Source organism: Anoplopoma fimbria, chromosome 11 (assembly GCF_027596085.1).
Source record: "Anoplopoma fimbria isolate UVic2021 breed Golden Eagle Sablefish chromosome 11, Afim_UVic_2022, whole genome shotgun sequence".
Taxonomy (NCBI): Eukaryota; Metazoa; Chordata; class Actinopteri; order Perciformes; family Anoplopomatidae; genus Anoplopoma; species Anoplopoma fimbria.
In genome coordinates this window covers 17,736,372-17,756,555 of record NC_072459.1, presented here as the reverse complement: position 1 = coordinate 17,756,555, position 20,184 = coordinate 17,736,372, and the positions used below count along the sequence as shown (strand labels likewise).

The 20,184-nt window shown below is 42.7% G+C and overlaps 1 protein-coding gene across 1 annotated transcript; it reads left to right on the top strand.

Moving 5' to 3' along the window:
• The first annotated feature begins 343 nt into the window (after positions 1-343).
• On the top strand, positions 344-15,082 carry gna13b (guanine nucleotide binding protein (G protein), alpha 13b). Its single transcript, XM_054607097.1, has 5 exons — positions 344-639; positions 10,547-10,776; positions 12,848-12,898; positions 14,352-14,552; positions 14,711-15,082. The coding sequence occupies exons 1-5, from the start codon at positions 357-359 to the stop codon at positions 15,080-15,082; spliced, it is 1,137 nt and encodes a 378-aa protein (XP_054463072.1). The 5' UTR covers positions 344-356.
• Positions 15,083-20,184: the final 5,102 nt, after the last annotated feature.

Below are 20,184 nucleotides of genomic sequence, written 5' to 3'. Positions count from 1 at the left end.
GAGTCTCACTTATACCTCATCGACTAAAACACTTTTTTATGTTATATGAATAAACGACATATCACATTTTCCAGAGACGGGGGACCTGTAAAAGTAATTTTGTTCTATGTAGAGTAAAGGCCCTTTGCTATTTTACATTTTATTTGTGTATATGTGCGGCCAGAATTCTGATTTTCGGATATATTTTAAATACTTTTAACAATAGCTTCGTGTCAGTTCAGTATTAGCGGTGGTTAAACTGCTCACTACTAAGTTGAGGTGAGTGGATTCCTACGACACATGAACGCATCAGCGGACTGTGGTGAGCACTGGGCTCAGCCCTCCTCGCTGTCTGTATCGATGAAGTTGTTTCAAAGATGGCGGATTTCCTGCCGTCCCGCTCCGTTTTATCTGTATGTTTCCCTAACTGTCTCCTCACAAGTGGCGAGGCAGAACAGTTGCGGAAATCCAAGGAGATAGATAAGTGTATTTATCGAGATAAGACCTATGTCAAACGGTTAGTAAAGATCTTGTTACTCGGGGCAGGCGAAAGCGGCAAGTCCACTTTCCTCAAGCAGATGCGCATTATCCATGGGCAGGACTTCGATCAGAAGGCCAAAGAAGACTTCAGAGCTACGATTTTTAGTAATGTTATCAAAGGTAAGTCTACGCTAATAAGCCCACTGTGTTTCACGTGTTGATGCGGGCTCGTTTGGACCTCTGGATCGGTCTCATACTTTGGGAGTGCGGAGAGTAACGAGAGTGGGAAGTTGGTAGCCAAGCTAGCTGCGGCTGAACCGACTGGACGGACACTTTTCGATGTTCGACAAAAGCTAGTGTGGTTAGCTGCTTAAGCCAACCAAGAAACGCCCATGTTATTTGTGTTGGTCCACACGGTGGACTGGGGGAGACTGTGGTGCGTGTGATGGGGGGTCATGGTCTGTGTGTAATTCACAGCTTCACAGATCTCAGTTTTGTCCGTAGTTAAGGTCCAAGTCACACACGACGTGCACAATGGTTTGACATAGTCCGAGTGTTTTCCTCACCGTGACATGCCTCTGTCGTGTATGGCGGAACATGAGCACTAAACTCGTCTGACAACAGGACCGAACCACTGGTCCTTTTCTGAAAGGTCACTCATTGACAAATAAAACGGCACCATCACCTAAGCCTGATCTGTGAAAATGTGTATTAAATGTCACGCATCATTTTCATCATCACGAGTAACCTTTCTAAAGATAGAAAGCGTTTTTTTTTCTGTGTTTGCAGGTTGTTTTGAACCAAGTCTAGTTCCTCTAAATTGTTTAAATATACCTATCAGGGCTGAGGATGAAGAGTGGGTCGTTTTGTGACAGTTATGTTACCCTGCAGGTGGTAATTTAGTCATTCCAGCTGTCTTTGTAAAAGTTACAGAATCACTTCACTAAACGTGTAGCTTTTCTATAACTTTTTTTTCTGTCTACATCAACACTTGGCAGTCTGTCGTGTCTTCTGCTAAAACTGGCTTCATTAATGAGCCAATGGAGTTTTGCATTGCTTTGAGCAGTAACGCAAATGTTCCATTGACTTTTTTTTGGTATTAACCTAGGTAAAATGTGGAGGGGAAACCACACACTTACACTTGAGCTGCTGCCTTCAAGTGAGTCAGAGTAACTGAACAACTATCCCAAGTAAACCTATTTGTGAATCAGACCAGTCAAAGTAAGGTGTCCCTGATCAGTTTTCATGTTTCAGATATGAATTTGCTCTGCTGGGAAAATCTGGTGAGTGTGCAGCCTGTGTGACATGGTTGTGGTTGGTTAGTTTTTCACTATATCGAGCTGAATCACAGAAAATGCTGGTCACTAAATGTATTGTTGTTGTGTTGTTTGTCTTCAGAGATTGACTTTGAGATTGTGAGCGGCTTGGCTGTCACCGTCTCCCACTGCTCCCAGCAACACAGCAACCAACACTGCTGCCTTTTTGTGTGTACCGTCAGTGCCTGTTCACCTATCCTCATAACTGTGTGAAACTGATAAAAGTGGTTAATAATGTAGACTCGGGGCTCAGCTTCCTGTGGCCACTTAACAACAGTATACTTCCCAGGAAAGCTTTTATTGTGAAAGTCTATTTTCAGGAAGTGTTAAGTTTGGCCTGAAAAGTTACTTGCATTTAGTCCTATGGTCATTTGTTTCCGTGTTTTAACTTTTGATGCTGGAGGTCAATTTTTCAACTCAGTATTTTATGAGTAAAAAAACTGTTTTGAGTAGAGTCTTGTCCATTGCATCATAGTTAGGGAGGGGCAAGACGACTTTCTGAACTTACAACTACAAGCAGACAGACACAAGCAGAAAAAAGCATTGTTTACACGCATTTGTATTTAAAAAAAACATAAATAACTAGTAATTATGTGTACAGTGTAAATAAACAGGACCCTGCTTGACTTAATGTTTGTAGTAGGGCTGCTCCGAAGAGTTCGAAGCTTCATTCATAATATTGACATTAAATTCTAAATCAACAGTCAAATTCTGCGCACAGCTGCTGCAGAATTGTGAGCAATGCTGCTAAAATTTGACTTGTATTATACTAATACTTTGACAAGTATTAAGATAATATCCGGAAGACTATGAGGAGAACCAGAACCACTATCCTCTGCATTTGAGTTTCACTGAGGCTTAGCCTCTCCACACAGACATACGGATCAGAGGGGAGACGGTGAAGTGACGATAACGTCGCAGGTAGCAGTTACAACCGGCTAATAATTAGTATCATATTATTTGTAGGATTAGATTCCAGTGGTGGCTGCTTAGGATTGTTTCTCTCTCATGATCCAAACATTTACAATAACTCTGTCAAGTCCAAAAGTCAACATTTATTGAAAAAGATGGATGCAATTGTTTCCAAAATCCCCAACATGTTTTTATTCTATCAAATATATATGCTTCAATGCATATTAGTTGGCGCTTAGCTTTTTAGAAACAACATTTTCACTGCGGTCAAAACAATGTCTGCTCTCCAGCTTGCCACACACAATTCTGTCCCAATTTGGAATGCCCCTGCTTCCACTGTAATTTAGGTTCATTGAGCAGTTTGAGCAGTTGTTCTAGGGCATTTATAGGCATATTAACTAGCTCTGTGTCACCAGCCATTTAAACCAAATACACAATCGCTCCGTCACAGTTTCAATGTCCACAGGAAACATTTGAGAAGCGAAGTGTTTTTTTTCTTTAGCAGCCGCATTTATAACATAGTTCAGAAATGTTTTTCTGACATGTGTTTAAGTCTAAAGTAGACATGCAGCGATCGATCAGCCGTTGTTTTAGCTTGAATAATTCCAGTTGTCTGAAGGATATTTCACAGCAATATTAAATAGATATTAGAGAATTATGACCTGTTTATCTTCCTAACACTAGCTCTAAGCAGTTTATTATACATCATTAAAACTACCAATGATGAGATTTTTTGTAATCAAAGCAAGTATTTAAATGAAAATACAATAATTTCCTGATTATTTGAATTGTGTGTTTTATGAAAATAATCACTACAGGTAACAATAACAAGGTTAAAGGATAAGATTTAGAATTTTTAACGGTTAACTCCTACTCTGGGACAGTTCCATTACGTGATGAAAAAAATGTCCGAGGGCCTTAATGTCAATTATAGTTCTTAGAAATGAAATCTGAATCTGCAATCAGGAATCAGAAATGATAGGTCAGACTTTGAATAAATCGGAAATCTGAATCATATAATACATTTTTAATCGGTTCATTTCTATGTAACAGTTTGTGTGTTCAGCTGATTTACATATAACAGATGCTTTGTGACCATAATACTTGAACATGCAGACCTTTTTGTTGCTTTTGACTTTATCTGGGATCAATCGTTTCATATGTCAATATAGCTGATCGCACTGCACAGCTGCTGTCAATGACCTATATTTTAGTTGATTTTGTCTGACAGTGTCCATCTACAGCAGCTCAGCAGCTTGGTAATAACTGTCTGCAGGGAACTTGTTAGCGGCAGATCACTTATCAGATGGTGGCTCATATTGGTGATGTTGCTAGATGAATGTCTGTATTTACATGGCCCATTTATATTCAAAGTGTTTTGTTTCTAGACATGTTCTTTAAATCAGAGTTTGATGCTCGTGTGGAAACGCTGTCATCAATCACATGGTTATCTCCAAAAAGATATGAGACTTCAGTCTCTCTCTGGAAAAAAACATCACTATGAGGTGAAGTGGTAGCAAATCATCTGATGTCAAAATCAGAGAAGAGATGAGGAGTTTTGTTTTTAAACAAAATTTTGAACTGAGCCATGTTGGTTTTTAAAAAGCTGACTTTTCGGAATGAAACGGATCACCTGAACTTATGTCAGAAACACAGGAGAGTTTTTTTTACTATCAATAAAGCCTGTTAAAACATAAAAAAACCAATGTATTGATCCGACGAGCTAGAAGAATCTGTGTAAAATATTTTAATATGTTAATATATTTAACCTTTTAAGGTTCATCAGTGACACAGGGTGATAATGGCACCGCGACTCTGTCTGGCTCATGGTCATAGTGCTTGTATGATAACTGGCAAAACTCTGGTAACTTGTGCAGAACAGGCAGAAATATGAACATTAACCAACCATTAATTATCTTTACACAACATTATTGGTAGCCCAAACTATTAATTAGAGATACAACTGGATTTATTCATATTTGTCACCAAAAACTACATTTCACAAGATTCCATTTGAACAGTGCTGCATGGTGGTGTTGTCGGTGCGATGAATATTTGTATGTAAATCAATTTTGAATTCAAAATATTATTGTCATATTTGGTTACCTGGTCCAGAAAGATTCATGCACGGTTTAGACTACAGTAGAAATGATTGTTATTGTACAAAATATTTAAGCTTCCACATAAACAATTAATGTGATTGATAGAGCACAATGGTCTTTTTGTTTTAACAGTGGTGAGTGATTTTACAGTTAGGAAGTTGGATCTCTTGACTATGTTTAAATAACGTTGGTGTGTTTTCTAATCGGCTTCTTAAATGTGAGTGTGTGTGTGTGTGTGAAGGTATCGATACCAGGGGCGACTGTGGCTTCAATCGGTGGATCGGTAGTTCGATCCCCGTCTCCGCTAGTCCATGTCGATGTGTCCTTGGGCACTTCTCATCAGTGTATGAATGGGTGTGAATGGGTGAACGATGACATGTAGTGTTAAACACTTTGAGTGGTCTGAAGACTAGAAAAGCACTATACAAGTACAGTCCATTTACCATACCTTAAACATTACCGTACCTTAATAACGAGGTGCACCCTTGTGTTAAAACGATTTCTCCAACTGATATAATTAGCAGCTCTAAGTGTGATGAATAAGTTCCAACAGTTTAACATCTGACCGTCTGTGTGCAGAGCCTTTAGTGACGGCACACTGTTACGGTCAAACATGTGATCATGGCTTTAGAGTAAGACCAGTAGAAGTGAATATTGACCCGCCGCATGTTTATGTAGATTTACATTATCCAACTTACTACAGTGCATGAGGACTAATAGTTATTCAATATCCTGCATAACCGGATTTCTCTTAGTAACCTGCTTTTTCTTGTCTTCTCACAGTCAACAATACAGGATCATGTGGCAAAAAAAAAAAAAAGTTGAGCCTGGCTAGAATTCTTTCCACGGTACAATCCCAATGGGACATCACTTGGCAGCACACTGTGTTGGGCAATCAGATACGTTCACATACACATTCCTGACAGAGCACTTTGTAAAGTGAAGGCGATGCGCTGGCCCCCCAAAAAATGTTGATGATTTTAAATCATCAGTTAAGAAGCATCCGGGTAGAATCCATCCTTGCCGGTTGAATGATTGCAATTGTATTAACTTTCATTCCCGAAAGGAAAGAAATGAATGCAACTGCATTTATTTTTCCCGCTCTGCCGCACTCGCACCGGCTAGCCAGAGGTAATTTGCTCTGCACAGTGTGTGAATACCAATAAGCTTCTATTTGCACTTCCATGATGTCAGAGGGGTTGTGGGGGGGGGGGGGGGGGGCTGTTAGACGTAAACTCCCTTTGAATGAGTACAAAAAGGGAAGTGGACGGCTGGAAAGGCTTGCTCAGCTGCAGTCAGGGGGAACTGACTGATGCTTGACGTGGTTAAACCGAAAAGGAAACGGTTGGTGTCATTTCAGGATAAAAGTTAGCTAAATCAGTCAGGGGAGTTTTGTCAGCAGCGGTGGAGTCTCTCTGTGACGCACCATTGACATACTAGTTACACATGGGCTATTTGGTGTAGCAGCCGGGTTAAAAAAAAAAGGTTCATGCTGGTGGTTAAATTAAACTCCTTTTGCCACCATGATAAGAGGGAACAAAAGAAACGTTGTGTTATTCACACTAATACAGAACTCTGTTCCACATGTAAGTTACAAGTACAAAACTGTTGAGGGTACATAAATCATAAAAACTCCTCCGGCTTGTAACTGTCAACTTTGGGTCAAAGGGATAATTGTTTAGTCTTGTAGTTATCTTGCGAATTGAAAACGTTGACAAACTGTTTATCTGCGTGTTGATTTATTTTAGTTCACTTCATCAACGCAGACATTAACTGAAATTGATTTGATATAAACAGATCATTGTTCCTACTGACGTATCATTGCTCTGTGTAGTGTGAGGGAAGTTTATGTGATGCATATATTGAAAAATAAGTGTGCTTGGATCAAGATTTTACAGGCTGGCCAATACTGACCCCCGATCCACATCAAATACGGATTCTTCATCACTGTGATTGTAAAATCCAGTGTTTCAACTATCAGATACATTTATTTAATCATATGGGCCCACAGACAGCAGTATTGCCGTACATTAAAATAATCCCAATCGGTTCCAGGCTGTGTAGAATACAGATTTAGATTTGGGGGAAAAGGGGCACTGGTATTTGATCAGGAGAGAAAAGGTCAGGTCAGTGCATCCCAATGAATTAAGTTATGTTGTGATGGTTACACTTTCTGTCTTTCACACTTGTAGAAGTTGTAAAAGCTTGTTTATAAAAAAAAAAAAAAAGAAAAAAACCTAGAGTTTCAGAATGCTGCGCTCAAAGTTCAAATTATTTCGAATTTGACCTTGGTGGTTGCTTACTTTCCCACAACAGCGTTTCATGGCCAGGAGTCACCAGGCAATCAAAAAAAACCCTTTAATGGAATTTCCAGATTCAGGTTTACCTTACCTGCAGTTTGTGTGTGAAGTCAGTGTTTCAGGTCTGATGTGAGTTTTTGGTTCAAAACTGTATTATTAGCTTCATGCTTTGAGGAAAACCGTTCAGCAACTCACTGATGTCAAACCAGAACTGTATGAAGAGGATGTGAGCTGAGGTGCATAACACAGCCCACTTCCTATTGTGCCTCTCTATTGTAACCCACAGTTGTTGTGTGTTGTGTGTTGTGTGTGTGTGTGTGGTGTGTGTGTGTGTTCAAGTGCAATTTTTACTGAAGTGCAGAAGTTTGACGTCATCGTTGAAGGACGTGTTTATGCAGATCAGAGTGAGAAATCCCCTCGGTGTGTTTCTCTGGGCTTTCCTCAGAGTCACACGGGGCTCAGTGAAGCCTCAGTGTTCGTGTGAGCCTGTGTAGTGTTCTACTAATGACTGGAAATGATCCTCATGTGTAAAAACTGGTTTCGATATGAAGCCAGAAAAACAGGCTTGACTATATGCGGTTATAAAAAAGTGAGAAATATGACAGGACTCAAAGACATAAAAAAAGAAAACTCAGTCAAGAGAAGAGGTCTAATCAGAGTAAAAGTTATTTTCGTTATCAGTTAATTCTCTTGATTAACTGATTAATCTTTTTTTTTTATTTTTTTTTTTTTTTTTTTTTTTTTTTTTTTTTATAAATAAACTAGCTCAAGTTTCCGGAAGGTGATGACTTCAAATTGCATGTTGCCTTTGTGTATCTGCTCCATTTGCAATTAAGGCTAGACAAGGCAGTTGTCATTGCATCCTGACTCGGACCTGATATGTTGGCATTGATATTTTCACTTAGCTATGAAATTAGACTGAATGTACCGGGGTCTGTATTCTGCTGATGCACACAGGTGTCCATGCCAAAGTGACCCTTAGTGTTCTGGGTTCAGGAGAAGAGATGCACCGATCGATCAGCCACTGGTTGCTGACTGGCCAACCACTCTCATGTTTCTGTTTTTTTTTTTATTTCTGGTCATAATTACACACATGCCCGATGATGGGTTTTAAATGGAGCACACAGCGGCACAGACAGTAACATCAGCACACACACACACACACACACACACACACACACACACACACACACACACACACACACACACACACACACAAAGTGTGGACTGGTAGCTGGAGAGGTGGCAGTTGACCTTCTGGGCACTGCTGGGGCGTCCTTGAGCAGGGCACTGGACCTCCAAACTGCTCCCAGGCCAGCTGTATAGAAGCTGCACAAGTGTTGGTCAGCTTGAACCACCACGTCACCGGCTCCCACTGGAAAGGACCTGTTGCTGTGTGGCTCATTGTGTGAACAGCATACGATGATACTCCACTGGAAGTATATAGATAAAGTTGTTGGATATCAGTATACATTCTTATGGTAAAGGTTAAGTCTGGCCCTGTGTTACCCGTTCCTAACTGTGAAATACAAAAGAGTTTGACTCTGCTCATGTGTTTTTTTCCAGTCCAAAGCAAAGTCTCCTGTCATGAAAACCTAATCTCTCGGCACAGGAACCAAAGATATGTAGACAGATTTAAAGAACTCATCCTTCAGCTGTCGTCATATATATATATATATACACACACACACACACACACACACACACACACACACACACACACACACACACACACACACATCCGCAGGCAGCTGGATTAACCCAGGTGTTTTGAACAGCCAAGGAACACAACGTATTGTCAGGGCAGGACTGTCTGTTGGGGTGAAGCGGAGTTCACAGAGCAGTAATGTAAACTCAGTGCTTCAGCACACTGCTCCTCTCTGAGTGCTGCTCTGCCTCAGTCAGAGAGAGTTGGCATCTGAGTGCAGGAGTTACTGTTCTCCTGTTAACAGGTAGCCATGAATCCCTGTTCGACACAGCAGGAGGGCTGAAGACCCCACTTCTGACCAGATGTTGGATGTGATTTATTTTATTTATTGGTTTATTTGGTGTTAGCTAAGAGGCTATTTTTCATCTATAGTCCCTGGACAGATATCACGAAGTCACCCTAAAAATCGGAATGTATAATATATATTAATTACAAAGTAATGGATCATTTATCCTTTTGTAAGGATAATTAATGCAATGGTCTCCTAATTTTCTTATTAAAAAACAGCTTTTTTAAATGGAGCTGGATTAGCTGCCAGTGTCTCTTTTTTTAGCTTTTGTACACTTTTTTTTGGTCAATGTTTCTGTTATGACTGGCAATAATTTGCTGTGATGCTTTCACGGCCCACTGGAATTAATAAAGCTGTTTAGGTTCAGCTACTCCTGCATTCTTTTAGTGTGTCATTGTCTCTGTGATAGTAGAGGAGAAATCGATCGATCAGACACTGATCCAAACTGTCTATTTTTCAGCTGAGCGGCCATGACAGGTGACCAGCTGGTCAGTCTCGTATTTCAATTTTTAATTCCCATCATGCTGCTCAGAGGAATCACAGTGACCGTTAGCTCGTCTGCAGACAGCAAGAGGAGCCAAACCGCTACGATAGTGGAGGTTACAGTGACTTCTATTAGAACGCGTTCAATCTGTAATATAACACCATCAGGGTGACTGTGGCTAGAGCGAGTCGTCCCTAAATCAGAAGATCGGCGGTTAGATACCCAGCTCCTCCAGTCCATGTCGATGTGTCTTTGTGACATTTAACCCCAAATTGTTCTCTAAATCGCCAAAAATTGTGATTGGTTGTGTATAATTAGTTAGAGTCCGGATGGACAGGTGGCACCTTGCATGGTAGCCCCTGCCATCAGTGTCTGAATGGGTGAATGATGACATGTAATGTATAAGTGCTTTGAGTGGTCTGAAGACTAGAAAGGCGCTGTACAAGTACAGTCCATTTACCATATGTTCAAATGTAATCTTGTGAAATGTAGTTTTTGTTGAAAAACCTGAATAAATCGTTGTTTGAAGGAGATGTCATCATATCAATATAAAATAGATATTAGGGAATTAGCAAATATTTAAAGTTACAGTGAGGAACTTTAAACTGGTTATGAATCAGTCTCAGTTTAATCCTGATGCCTCTATATGAACTATATCTGTAATACATATATAGTTCATATAGAACTATATGAACTATATATGACAAGCATTATGGTTATTCTTAATGCTTGTCATCAGTGCCACCGGGTCAGATTCTGTCCACAGTGGACAGACCCAGATCCGGCCCTGCAGCCTTTGACCTGGAGGGAGGAAAAATATTTGTTTGCTGTTCTTTTTTCCTAAAAGAACCACATATATGCTGCATATGGTTCCTTTCCTTTCCTCCTCAAAGGAAACGCAGTCTGTAATGGAATCTGTAAACAAACAATGATCTTGGCTAGAATACCAGGCTGACCTGTTCCCCTCCTGCTTCAGGCGTTCGAGTGTTGGTGGATGCTCGAGAGAAGCTACACATCCCATGGGGCAACCAGTCCAACCAGCGGCACGGAGACACCATGATGGCGTTTGACACCCGGTCGTTGATGGCCCACGGTCACGGCATGGTGGAGCCCAAGGTTTTCCAGCACTACCTGCCGTCTATTCGGGCCCTATGGGCCGACTGGGGCATACAGAACGCCTACGACCGCCGCAGAGAGTTCCAGCTGGTGAGTGAGAGTGTTAACCAGCTACCACATTACAAGCAATGTGGTTTGATATATCACTGCGACCGAAGGACATTCGTGCTTTGATTCTGTGTACACGTTCAAAGGGTTGAGGGCAGTGGTGGGTCACATAGAACTTGGTTCTGGTGTTGTGTATTGATTAAGCCATGACCCATGTACCTCAGTGTTGGCCCTGTGTTGCATAGTTTGACTCCATGATTCTCCCTCTTGCCTCTATGTGCATGTCCAGTGATTACTAGTGAGTAGGCTGAAGGGCTTCCAGTGTACAGACGAGCATTGACAGCCACAGATAAAGGCTCCGCCTCACAGTAGATGGAGCAGAGCTGCAGCTGCTGGGCGCACACAGACCGACACAGACAGCCTAATGAAGGGCTGCTTCTCTCTCTGCCTCCTCCTCCCAACGCCCTTCCTTCCTCCACCTCTCCCTCACTGCCCTCCACCAGTTTAGACTGTGCTCCAACAGTGTCCCGCTCACAGGATAATGATCCTCAACTGTCCTGAGATTAGTTTGCAGAGAAGCAGAGATTCAAAGAGCAGTAAGCTCGCTTTGCGTTAATCTTTGTAATGGTACTCTGGTGTTATCATTGTGGGATGCCTCAATATACCGCTTCACCTACCCATTTATTATGTTTACAACAACAACTTTCACTTAGATTGAAAAAAAAAGTCATATGATAGAACCAATGCATTTGATGTCACCAAAGTCACTATGCCCTCTTCCCCAACAGGCAAACACGCAATTGTCAGCATCTGCCAGCATGCCCTCACATTATATTTGCCAATACCAATAAGTTCATACTGGTATGATAATACATGAATGTGACATATTTAATGAGATACAAAATGTATCACATTAGGGCGTTACTGATATTGCTAGGTATTCATATCATGGCTATGTACAGTAGTGGCAAGCCTGTCTGGAAACAAATGCAATATTGCTGTTGGCTCCTCGGAAGGAATTGGCTCCAAATATATGCGAGCAACATTTCCATTCATTCATGTTTTTAATTTGACGAATTCAACACAAATTCTAGGTGCACAGATTGATCGGTGCAGTCTCATATATCAGATTTCAGGAATTTATTTAATAGTCATTGTTATATTATGAACATACAATTACATTTAGATTTTCCATGAAATACATTTACAAAAACATTTGTGTATGCTGTCAATTGTAGTTCCTAGAGAGAAAAAAAAAAGAGTTTTCAAAGAAAAACGCTATAGGTGCATTTCTCACGTTCACAATTGAACGTTATGTTATTTTTTTTTTGCAAGAACTCATCCAAAGTGCAGCCAGCAGCACTGTTACTTTAACCTTCTGCCATGTTTGGCACTGCTGGTCAAAACATTGTAGTAAATATGTCTACATGTTGCAATTTTCCAAAACTACAGTTTGTGACGATATAAAATAATAGTCTTATTTGCCCAAACTGTCACTATAGCCTGACAGTAGTAAATGAGACTGGCTGGGGCGCGTGGGCTTTGTTTAGGCTAGATTGTTTTACACATGGCGGCTGAGTCACTAACGTTCTCATTTTACAGCTTAACAGGAACTAAAATATGTCTCTGAAACCAATCAAGGCCCAAAAATAGACAATACAGTTACAGAAACTTGATTCATATCCGATCAGTGCTGCCTAGTTTGACAGTTTGATCAGAAATCACCAGCAGGGATTGATCCGCTGCATCAGAGACTCCTCGGCTCTAATTGGTTGTTTTTCTGCCGGTGGAATCTTTCCGATGTATTTAAGAGCGCTGAGAGGGGAAGAGGAGCCGGATTATCTGTCTCATGGACTACTGTCAGGATAGAAGGACACTCTGAGCAAATATGACAGTTATTTTTATTGAACAATTTTTGTTCAATAAATATCTGTACAGGCTAGCAGAATATATTTTGAGGTGTCACACATTCCCACCTTATTGTGATGGACTGGTGTCCGGCTGTATGTACGGTATATACTATCACATCTCTACACACACACAAGGTCACTAAAACTCTCTCTCTCTCTCTCTCTCTCTCTCTCTCTCTCTCTCTCCCCCCCCCCCCTCTCAGGGTGAGTCTGTCAAGTATTTCCTGGACAATTTGGAAAAGCTCGGACACTCGGTAAGTCCCGCCCACACTGCAGAGCCCCCACCAATCACAGACACCAGCAGGCAGGGTGGCTGATGGAGCAGATTGGCGTGAGAGCGCTCAGCTAGTTTGTTGAAAAGAGAAGTGAAACCGTTGTCTTCCTGTGCTAGGTCATGTGTCCACACTGGCTCGTTCCAGTTTACACTCACTATTCCTCCATGTAAGCTGCACGCTAGCTCTGCTGGCTGAGTCAAAAAGGTCACCCCCCCGCGACCCGGCCCCCGATAAGCGGAAGGAAATGGATGGATGGATGGATGGATGGATAATGTATTAATCGTGTAAAAGACATGGAATTTAAAAAAAAAAATAGCAATTTCCAGGCCTGGAGAAGTTTTGAAAAAAATAAATAAACCAAGAAAGTTTTCTAAGGCCATGGAAATGTGCCTCACTAATAGCTGTATAACTGAGTATGTGGATCCGTTAAGACGGACTGAGAAAAGCTGATGTTATTTAAACAGCTACGTCAGTGAAGGCTGTAGTAGCTCCCACCACCCGTCTGAATTCGCTGTGTGCTAACATGTACTGTTGAGTTGAAACGACCTTCCCATGAATTCTTCATGACAGATGTGTAAGTAGTTTGTAGGTTTTTCCCTGACCTTTAAACCATACCCATTACTTGTTAGTGTGTTTTGTGTGTGTGGACACGCACACACCAGTATGGTCTGTGTCAACTATGAGTCATCACCCCTGGAATGTTATGAATTAGGATCTGATGTAACCAGAGCACAGTGAGACACACACAAATCCTGATTGGGAATAGTTTTACATCGTATTTGATCCTGAATCGTTAAAGGTGCACTTCCTCTATTGGCCCTGGCTTGATTGGCTGAGCCCTTTTAATCACTGAGCTGAACTACTGAGTCCTGTCGTCGTCCCCCCCCACAAACACAAGGAGCCCCACATTTGTTTATGTGCTCTGGTATTTCAGGAATGCAGTGTTAAACAGGGATGTCCCTAAAGCAGCAGTACTGTTTTTATCTGGAACACAAAGATCTCCATTTCTCCCTCTTCTTTTCCTGCCTCGCAGCAATGCAGGCTGCGCATACATGAACCAGGATGCATTGCACACGAGCAGCGAGTTTGCTATATCTGATAAACAAAAAGTGTCGGGAATGAGGCAGTCTTAGAATAGCATTGAGCCCCAAAGCTGAAGTAGCACTCTGTAGTTCTTCCTTGCCTCCAACAATGTCACTAGATGCAGGAAGAACAACAGATCTGGCAGCTTTACCCCAAAGACACAAGGAGCATCGCCCAGAACTGAAAGCGTTTATGACACTATATCTCTAGCTCAGATAGAGATCTGGTTGGGAATTGGCGGATTTCCCTTTAGAACACTGCGTTATTGATTAGGCACGCAGGTTTTTTTCTTGCAATATTTATCCAAGACTTGTTAGAGATGATAACTGATCTGGTTATCTGCTTGCAGGAATACCTCCCCAGCCAACAGGACATCCTCCTGGCCAGAAAGCCCACGAAGGGCATCCACGAGTACAACTTTGAGATTAAGAACGTGCCCTTCAAGATGGTGGACGTAGGCGGCCAGCGCTCCGAAAGGCGGCGCTGGTTCGAATGCTTTGACTCAGTCACTTCCATCCTCTTCCTCGTCTCCTCCTCCGAATACGACCAGGTGAGTCAGAAGTTAGCCCCACTTTCAGAAAGATTGAGTTACACATGTTGAAAACAAAAGTCAGGTGCCCATTAAATAAAGCTGCTCATAGCAGACACACACTGTGACTATCAGCTTAAACCCCAGCACACATCTATCTGCACTCTTAACCCCTCCAGGTGCTGATGGAGGACCGACAGACCAACCGGCTGAGCGAGTCCCTCAACATCTTCGAGACCATCGTCAACAACCGGGTGTTCAGCAACGTCTCCATAATCCTGTTCCTGAACAAGACGGACCTGCTGGAGGAGAAGGTGAACCAGGTCTCCATCAAAGACTACTTCCCCGAGTTCTCGGGCGACCCCTCGAGCCTGGCGGACGTCCAGTGCTTCCTGGTGGAATGCTTTCGCAAAAAGCGCCGAGAACAGCAGCAGAAGCCGCTGTACCACCACTTCACCACGGCCATCAACACCGAGAACATCCGGCTGGTGTTCCGCGACGTCAAGGACACCATCCTGCACGACAACCTCAAACAGCTGATGCTGCAGTGAGGGGACTGACTAGGAGGAGGAGGAGGAGGAGGAGGAGGAGGAGGAGGGATGGGTGGGTGGAGGCAGACAGAAAGTGGGTGTCAAGGGGCCTTTTTCCTCACCCGTAAGGGGAGCGGGCAGAGTCCCTCTACCCATTCATCCTCCCTACTTGACTTTGACCGGCTCTTCACTTTGAACTTTGACTGTGTATTAAAGCCACCACTACTACTACCCCCCCCCCCCCCCCATGCTTGCTCTCTGCCTTATTGAGCTTGCTCACTATGACTTATAACAGCTGCCTGTGGCTCTGAGCCCCAAACCACCCTCTGACCCTTCCAACCACTGTAAATGACCTCTAACCCCGTCCACAGTCTCCCTGACTTCCTTTATGTTCCACGCTATGTGTTGCTCTAATTCACATCCACACACTTGTTTCTATGCTGCTCTGACCACTGTTGCTAAGGAAGGGGGAGGGGCTTGTTTTGAAACGAGTGAGACGACGTCATCAGCTGTTGCCTTTTCTTTCAGAACTTCTTTTGTTGTTTCTCTGGTTCAACATCTGCTTTCCACTGGCGTTTGGTGATGACATCACTGTGGGGATTTCCTCTGAGGGCAATGGAACTAACACCTACACACACACACACACAGAGAGATAAGAATTCCTGTTCCAAAGTCCACTTAATTCTAGTTTTCTAATCACTTTGTTTCTTTTTCTAATATATGAATATACTGTATGTACCTATGCATTTTTCTTTAACTTATATTTTATAGGGGTTTACACTTTGTGGGTTTGCTGATGGACTCTGTTACATTTAACTGGATACATAGACCACTTGTAAAAAATGAACCACCATGCGATAAGGCGAGCTAGTGCAGGGTGAATGGTGACACGTTGTATTTTGCTGTTTCTCAGGGCACATTGTGAGCCCCACTCCCCAACCAGAACTCTCCTGCCTCGGCCCTTCCACACGACTGTCACGTGACAGATTTCACGCTGTCTTTTTCCTCTCGTCTGTCTGCAGAGAACACTCTTTATGTTTCAGAAGTAGAATTGCTGCCATCTTCAACCGGGACCATATTTTCCCGTCAGTGTCTGCACAAACAAACCATCATGACCTCATTGCATCCTGGTATTGACATGTGATCTGTATCTAGATTCATTATCTGGATAATATAATAACATCTACACTTAGCCTTGGTATTAATAAGCCCCTCAATATGCAAACTAGACCTGAAAACAGGTTTACAAGGGTCAAAGCAGCGATGCAACTGTGAACCAAATGCAGACAGAGCCAGGGCACAGGGTCCGTCCTCTACAGAGCAGGAATGTGGTGCGGCACGTCAGACGGCATTCCCATGTTTCCTGTGTGCAGTTGATGTGTGCTCCCTATCCAAATGATATGATCCAGATACTTACCACAGGTCAACATCAAGGGTATATTGGGTCCATGATGTGCTGTCTGTTTTAAACATGTTTTTTTATTTTTATTTTGATCTTTTATCCCGTGGGCTCAAAAATCAACCCTGCAAATGAACAGAAAGAAAAGTGAAAAGTTGCCATCAGCCCGTACATTTTGGCTGCTGACAGCAGCAGCAGCAGCAGCAGCAGGGCCGATGTGTCAGTAGTGCAAACAGACAGTAAAAGCAGTGTTGACAGTAAACAGAAACCGTGGACATGTCTGGTATGCAGAAGTGCAAAAGCTGCACGCTGAGGTAAGGAAGACACTTAACCTCTTCAATCCCGTTGGATCGATCATCGCCTGAAAATATTCCTAAACTAGCAGATGTGAACGGACTGAATGTGGAGCTAATGTGTACAAACACTGCACAGAAGTACTTTGCCTGTAGCTCAAAAGTGTCTTCTTCAGTGTAGCCTTCATGCAGCTTTAATGTTGGAACTATTGTGACCGTTGTACACAGTCAATCTTTGAAGGCTTCTAAAGGGGGACTCCTAAAAAAAAAAAAAAAAAGGTAAAATAGTCTTATTAAAAGACTATGTTGTGGTCCAATTTGAAATTGAACTGAAGCCCTGTGGAATCTCTCCTCTCCTCTCCGCCTGTAGGTTTCTTCTCTTTATGAGAGACCAGGAAGAAGAGAATGTCTTCTTCCTCTCCGTAGGATCCGCCACCTTCAGTGTGTGCTGAGGTGGCTCTGTCTTTCTTAGGTTCTTTTGCTGTCCTCTCGGGTCATTTTTATTTTTCCAATAGGTACCTGTTACTGCTGTCTGTCTCCCTGTCATGCATCCTGAGCTCAAAACGAAAGGGACAGAGGCAGCCTGTATGTGGCTGATGAACCGGAGCCGTCTCTCTGTAGCGTACCGGTGGCGTACACCTCACTCTGCCCTCCGTCTGATGTATCAGTATCCACCTCACTCTTGATTTCTAGCAGCTGATGTAACCTCACACAGATTTGTATGTATGACCATGACTGTTTTTTTTATTTTTTATTATTATTATTATTGGTGTTTATTTAAAATGTCAGCAGACGTCACATTACTCAGCTTCCTCCAGCAGATAACTGGCTCCACTGGCTCATGCTAACACTTTGAAAGATAGTTATCGCGATGACAAACATGTATAACACGAATAGTTTTTATCGAGGCGTTGCATTTCCCCGACTTTAAACCAGATTCACAGAAAACGTTTTATTTTCAGTCTTAACTAAAAGGGCAGTGCCTTGTTTTTTTTTGTGACACAGACATTCGACATACATCAGCATTTTGCCTTATTGTACTCTTGTCTCTATAGTTGTGTTGTACTTGCTACTGGCAGCTTATCACTATAGTGACTGAATAACACCCCCCCCCAGATCCCTCTGTCCTTCCCCTTGTCTACACTGGATGTCTCAGCCTACCTTTTTCGGTCGTCTGTCTCTGTTTCTATGAAAACAGCTGTCTAACAGCTGGAGTTTCAGCCTCTGAGGGAACATCAGTGAAAACTCTAAACTATCTGGTGACTTATCAGTAATGGTCTAACTTCTCCCATGCTCTTCATCACTTTAATGTAACTATGGTTCTATGAATTCTGAATGGCGGTTAGAGACGGTATGTAATACCTGGATCTCCAATGAAGTGACTCTACTTGTGATTTTCGAACTCAAAGAAGTGTATTTAGTGTTAGTTACCTTTTGTTTTAATGAACCTTACCAGTATGGTTGCAAGTTTGAACTCCTTAACTACAACGCCTTTCTACTTGACGTGTTCAGCTAATGCACGTTAGAAAATAATAGGATTTTCACAGTGTTTTCTCAGACAGCCATTGGTTTCCATCCAGTTCTGTATACTATGGAAATGAATTAGCCGAGGTCATGTAATCCATCACAGGTATTTCTTTTTTTTTTAATTTTTTTTATCTTTTCTATAATTTCTTGAAAAGTCTCCAGTGCATGGCCTTGTAGTATTCGGACTAAAACATGCTGATTATTTATGTTCTGCAGCTCATCAGGTAGAATTCCATTTCCTTGATTTCCAGGATGAATCAGTGTAAGACTGAGCTCTGATTAAAAGCTCCGTGAATCCTCAAACTATGGTGCCATTCTCCCTCCGTCCGTCCGTCCGTCTGCATCTGGATGAAGCTCTCTGTGTGTGTGTGTGTGTGTGACTCTAACGTGTCCTGTCTGCTGCTCAGACATTCTAAAGCCGAGCAGAGGCCTGGTCTAGATCCAGATTGCTGTCATGTGATGACTTCAGGCCAAAAAGAGGCTGTTGTTGCACAAACAGTCCCCGTGAAGTCATAGAGCAGCCCTGTTCCCTGATGTGGCCTCTGTCAACTGAACAAACTTGGTTTGGGTTATTCGAGCACAGAGGGTATGTTGTCACAGGCAGCGTGGACAGACATGTCCCACATGCTGGTCCACTGTCCCAGCTCTTTAAAGGAGCCTCTGTGATGTCACATTTCACCATCTTTTCAGAGCAGGGCTCCGCAGTCCGTCAGGCCTTCAGCAGAGGCTCTTCCCCCGTCTGCCCTCCTCTGATGCTCACAGAAACCGATGGGGGTTAGGTGAGGAATACAGAAGAAATCTGTTCTGAGATTTATCCGAATTGTCAAGAAAAAGTACCAAAAAACACTTGCATTAGTACTCAAGAACAATAATCGCCTAACAGAAGTTCATTTTAGGCCTTGTGGAACTATCTGTTACCAGATCTAAGCTCAAAGGTCCACTTGTTTCGGAGCTCTCAGCTGCTCGTCACAGTCTTCTTCTGTGAGTGGACCTAGCTCAGGAGGTCCTTCAGGTCTGGAGCTGAAGACAGACCGCCTGCTAACATGGGACCAAGGTGACACCTGAGCCAGCTCTATTTGCTGATGAGATGCATTTGAAAGAAAGTTCCTTGTGTGCGAGAACTTCCTTGGCCATAACCCTGACACCGATTCTGAACGCTACAAACAACAGGTTCATTTGAGTGTAGATTTTAATTTCTAAAGAAAATGTCGGAACCTCAGACTGTACTTCTGTTTGATGTCATCCTGGTGGCTCTGCTGTAACTAACGGTCCACTACCCCGTTTTAACCCATGGTGGGTTCAGTATGCTTTAGCAAACAGGCTCGTACAACGTGTTGCTTGGTCAAAGCAAAAGTGCTCTGAAATACCGCACTGACAAGTCAGGGAGAAGAGCCTCCATGGTCTTCTCCAGACCGCGTCACACCTCACCTCACATCCTCACACCTGATTAATTAAACGTGAAGTGGACTTTAGAATCTGATTGTCTTAAATACAGAGTTACAGACGGCGTTGGATGTGGCCTCTGTCATGGTGCCGTCTGACGGGGTTCACAAGCTGTCGGATGGTCTGATGAGCTCTGGTATGTTCTCTGTCCCGTGGGACTGTGGTCCAGGTTTGATAGGGACTCAGTAACTGTTTAGTTTCTGAGTCAGTGCACTGATACATGATTTGTCCCCAGAGAGGGCTGGATAGTGGCATCATGCCAAGGAACCTGATGGTGATCAGGTCTGTCTGATCTGGGAACAGAGAGGAACTGGTTTATGCCAAGAGGCCTTGTTTGATGATTGCTCCCAAAGCTGCAGCTCCAGCAGTGTTTCACGCATGATGACCTCTGCCTTCTACCATCTCTGGGGTTCTGGTTTAGTGGATCTGACTAACTGATGTTGTTTTTCTGGTTGAAAATT

Bases quoted from the DNA above. Each gene is read 5' to 3' on its own strand.
- gna13b (XM_054607097.1), top strand. From the start codon at position 357: ATGGCGGATTTCCTGCCGTCCCGCTCCGTTTTATCTGTATGTTTCCCT. The intron at 640-10,546 runs GTAAGTCTACGC...CTCCTGCTTCAG, and splicing joins TTTTAGTAATGTTATCAAAG to GCGTTCGAGTGTTGGTGGAT. The intron at 12,899-14,351 runs GTAAGTCCCGCC...ATCTGCTTGCAG, and splicing joins TGGAAAAGCTCGGACACTCG to GAATACCTCCCCAGCCAACA.